Source organism: Etheostoma spectabile, chromosome 9, assembly GCF_008692095.1.
Source record: "Etheostoma spectabile isolate EspeVRDwgs_2016 chromosome 9, UIUC_Espe_1.0, whole genome shotgun sequence".
Lineage (NCBI taxonomy): Eukaryota > Metazoa > Chordata > Actinopteri > Perciformes > Percidae > Etheostoma > Etheostoma spectabile.
In genome coordinates, this window is record NC_045741.1 from 24410976 (window position 1) to 24414891 (window position 3916).

At 37.8% G+C, this 3916-nt stretch overlaps 1 protein-coding gene and 1 long non-coding RNA gene across 5 annotated transcripts in view; one reads left to right on the forward strand and one right to left on the reverse strand.

The window, feature by feature from the left end:
- gabrb3 (gamma-aminobutyric acid type A receptor subunit beta3) overlaps window positions 1–3916 on the forward strand; it is a 53159-nt gene that overhangs the window by 36011 nt on the left and 13232 nt on the right. For all 4 annotated transcript variants that reach the window (XM_032526762.1, XM_032526760.1, XM_032526761.1 and 1 more), the window contains one exon: window positions 3275–3495. In XM_032526762.1, the coding sequence (XP_032382653.1) occupies window positions 3275–3495 (221 nt within the window). The remainder of the gene's footprint in view (window positions 1–3274; window positions 3496–3916) is intronic.
- Window positions 1–3916, reverse strand: part of LOC116696087 (uncharacterized) — an 18298-nt gene that overhangs the window by 6487 nt on the left and 7895 nt on the right. The window lies entirely within an intron of this gene.

Consider the following 3916-nt stretch of genomic DNA (forward strand, 5'->3'; position numbering starts at 1 on the left):
AGATAGATAGATAGATAGATAGATAGATCCCAGTAATTTACAGACATCACACACAACATACATATACATCATAACAGGATATTAAAATAACAAATAACAAACAAATCCACATGAATAATATGGATTTAACATGGACACACACACGCACACATCAAGCTATTATTTTTGAGGTCTTCTATATATATTTTTGGTAATTTAGTGTGAACATTAGGGAATCACAATCACATTTCCTCATTATTAAAAAAATACATTATATTAATATGTTACGACCTTACTAGTAGTAATAATCTTACAACAAATCTAAGCGATTCAGAAAACAAAGAGCCCCCATGCAGTGTGGCTACCAGAGGGCTTCTACCTGTACACAAACTAAAACCCCTCAGTGGGCCGGGAACAGAGCAGCCGGGGGGGGTCCCACAGTGGGAGCAGGAAGGCGGACTGTACACCGTGTACAGTGAGCATGGTGTGGAATAGATCTGTTCTGAGATGCTAAAGCAGTGTGGAAGACGAGTGCTGAGGTGGGATCTGAAGATCTAGCACAGACTGAAATAGTCGTGGTCCAGACGCTGAGTGAGAGGCTCGGTGGATGGGCTCCATCTCTGTAGTATAGGAGCTGTTGTGTAAAGCTGATTCACCCAGCCCACACCTCAGCTGCATGTGGGAGAGAGTGTAATGAGGGCATCTTCTGTTCACACCGGGGGGGACAGAGAATTGGGAGGGCGAAACAGCAAAGTCTCAAGCCAGGGATTTTTTTTGGGAACATACTGCGTTACATTGATTACTACTGGACCTACACCCACTCTGACAACGGGAAGAAATGGCTCACATTCTTTTTACATCCAGAAGTGATAGAAATGTAGTCCCGAGTGTCATTAATTTCCTTCTGTTACTGGAAAAGTACACTATCATAGAGGTTGACCGATACTGGACGATACCGAAACCAATTATTAGTAGGAAATGAAACAATATTTGGAACTGGTTCGCATTTACAGTAAAAATGAAAATCCTCAAAAGTTTATTTCAATGCTTTTGAGTTAAATAAAAATAATAATAAATAAACTCAAAAATAGCTTCCTGAAGTTTTTTGTATGCTACCAGTTTGTGTTGCAGACTGCTGACAGAGCCAAAGCATTGCACTTTTAAATTAATAAACTGGATTGGTTATCGTAAAATAAAACATGATAGAGATAGTCTGAAAATGCCCAATATCAGCCCCAATAATCGGCCAGGCGTCCTACTATATATAACAAATATTGAATACATGAAAAGACATTATGTTTCAGTAACTACAGGCAACTTTTTAAAATAAGGTAGGCGAATAGAACGTCCTCTGACTGTACATACACTGAATTATTCATAGGAATCAATATTATATTATTTTGTACTGTCAGTCAAATCGCACGGTGTAATTCATTCCAACACAAAACAAGCGTACAGTTTGTCAGCCATGCATGATGCAGCGCTGTGTGTTTGGTACAGGGTAAAAAAAGAATAAACAGAAATAATGCAATTCTTTGATTTTGTCAAAAGGAGGTCAGCAGTTTCCGAGGTGAGGAAGCACTCTGACTAAACTCATAGTAATAATAATAAAAACATTGCGGGTATTGATTTTCAAACGAAATCTTGACATTTTTGAACACTTTATTTTGAATTTGTGATTGCACCAGAGGATTGAAATGTAGGCATTTTTACTGCACTGCCAAGTTTTTGTTTATTTCCCCAGACCTGCTTATTTATTTAAGAGAGCATTAGTCAGCAGAAAAAAAGCCAAAGTGAAGTAGTAAAGAGCTCCATTAAAGGCCTTGAAAAGCTTTTGTGTTTTGATGGATCCACTTGTGGAGCTATAGCTGCGAATGAACGCCCAATGAATTATTGAAATAGCCTCATATCATTGCATGTACAGCTGCTAATATGTAATAAAATCTATCTATCTATCTATCTATCTATGCAGGGTGGTCCGTCTCTGAACTAGCGTTGGTGCTGGGCCTGCAGTAATGGAAGTCTATAGTCTGAGGGCTGCTGCCAGTCTCGTGCCCAGAACAGCAGAGAGGTTTCTCTCACTGAGACAGGTCTTGAAATACGGTCACACGGGGCAGCTTGATGAGATTTAGAATTGTTTGACGAGTCTATAAATATCACCTTTGTTACGAAAAAAATCCATCCTGAGCTCTGGGCTGCAGACATTCAGCGCTGAATTTGATAACCTGGGAAAAATCAGATCCCCGAAGGGAAACTCTGTGTTGTAGTTGCACAATATTATAAATAGAGTAGAAATACAAGAAATAAAGAAATATAAGGAATTGGATACGTACGGTATTTACATAAAGGAATGTTATTATACATTATTTACATAATTCACATAATTAAGGATTTGGAATGGTGAAAAGTTAAATAATAATAATAATAATAATAATAATAATAATTGTGGTTTTGGACAATGGTGGCAACGCTGAACGGAGGAAATTGCAAAAGCTATTTTGATTGTGGCTACTTACAATCACAAAAAAATGTATTTGATGATAATAATAATTATTATTTTATTATTATTTTAGACATTACGTTTTTGAAAGTGAACTCTTATTTTGTCTTGTGTTCTGAATGACACATGCACTAAACTCACTCAGCCAACATTTAATCAAATATATTATTTATATCATTTATTTTAACGTAAATTTAAGAAGTTCAACAGGAAATTTCACTGTTCAAGATTTGTTTTTAAGTACAATAAATGCAACATCCAAAAGTCAATGAGTAGTCGTGTTGAATAAACAATATTTCAATATTGACCGAAATAATTGTGATTTTTTTTTTCTTTTTCTTTTTAATCAAGCAGCCCTAATCTGCTATATAGTATGACTGCCTCTGTCTGGCTCATATTTATTGTCATATTGAGTATAACTACATTAGGGCTGCATGATTGCGATATGATTTACGATATTGGAGCGAATGACCGTTTTTGAATGATTATTCTCATTTTCATTGAAATTTATTAACATTAAAATGAAATCCCATCAAGAAATGAAAATGATTATAGTGTGATTTTTGTGTACCAAAGATTTTTTTTCTTTACTTTGTAGGAAATCTCTGCAGCTCCACAATACTTCATTCAAAATAGTTTGACACATATTTTGCTATTAACAAATATTGCACCCCCTGCAATTTAGATTTTGCACTAGTCCATATTGCAATTGTGATACAATTGTGATTAATTGTGCAGCCCTAAACTACATGATGCTGTTTTAACGTCCCCCCCCCCCCCCCCCCCCCCCCCCAGGACTACACGTTGACGATGTACTTCCAGCAGTATTGGAGAGATAAGAGACTGGCCTATGCAGGGATCCCTCTCAACCTGACACTGGACAACAGAGTCGCAGACCAGCTCTGGGTCCCGGACACCTACTTCCTCAACGACAAGAAGTCCTTTGTTCACGGCGTCACTGTTAAGAACCGTATGATCCGGCTACACCCGGACGGCACTGTACTGTACGGCCTCAGGTGAGCACCGCCGTTACCGTAGCTACTCCTCTAGTGGGCGTGACCTTTATTCACCTCAGTGTGTTAGCTGTGCCCCAGTCAATGCAAACTCAGAACCTCCTCCATATGACCTGTTGAACATGAGCGACTCCCACAAGTGAGACGCCTCACTCTGAAGCTCTTTAAAGGGAGGGGTTTAAAGTTAAAAGTTTTATTGATGGTAGCTTGATATCAATCAGTACAGCAAAGACAAAACAACTGGAATCAGTATCTTTTTTCTGTTAAACTGCTCATATTCTGCTCATTTTCAGGTTTATAATTGTATTTAGAGGCTGTACCAGAATAGGTTTACATGGTTTAATATTCAAAAAACACCATGTATTTGTTGTACTGCACATTGCTGTAGTTCTTCTTTTCACCCTGTGTGTTGAGCTCTCTGTTT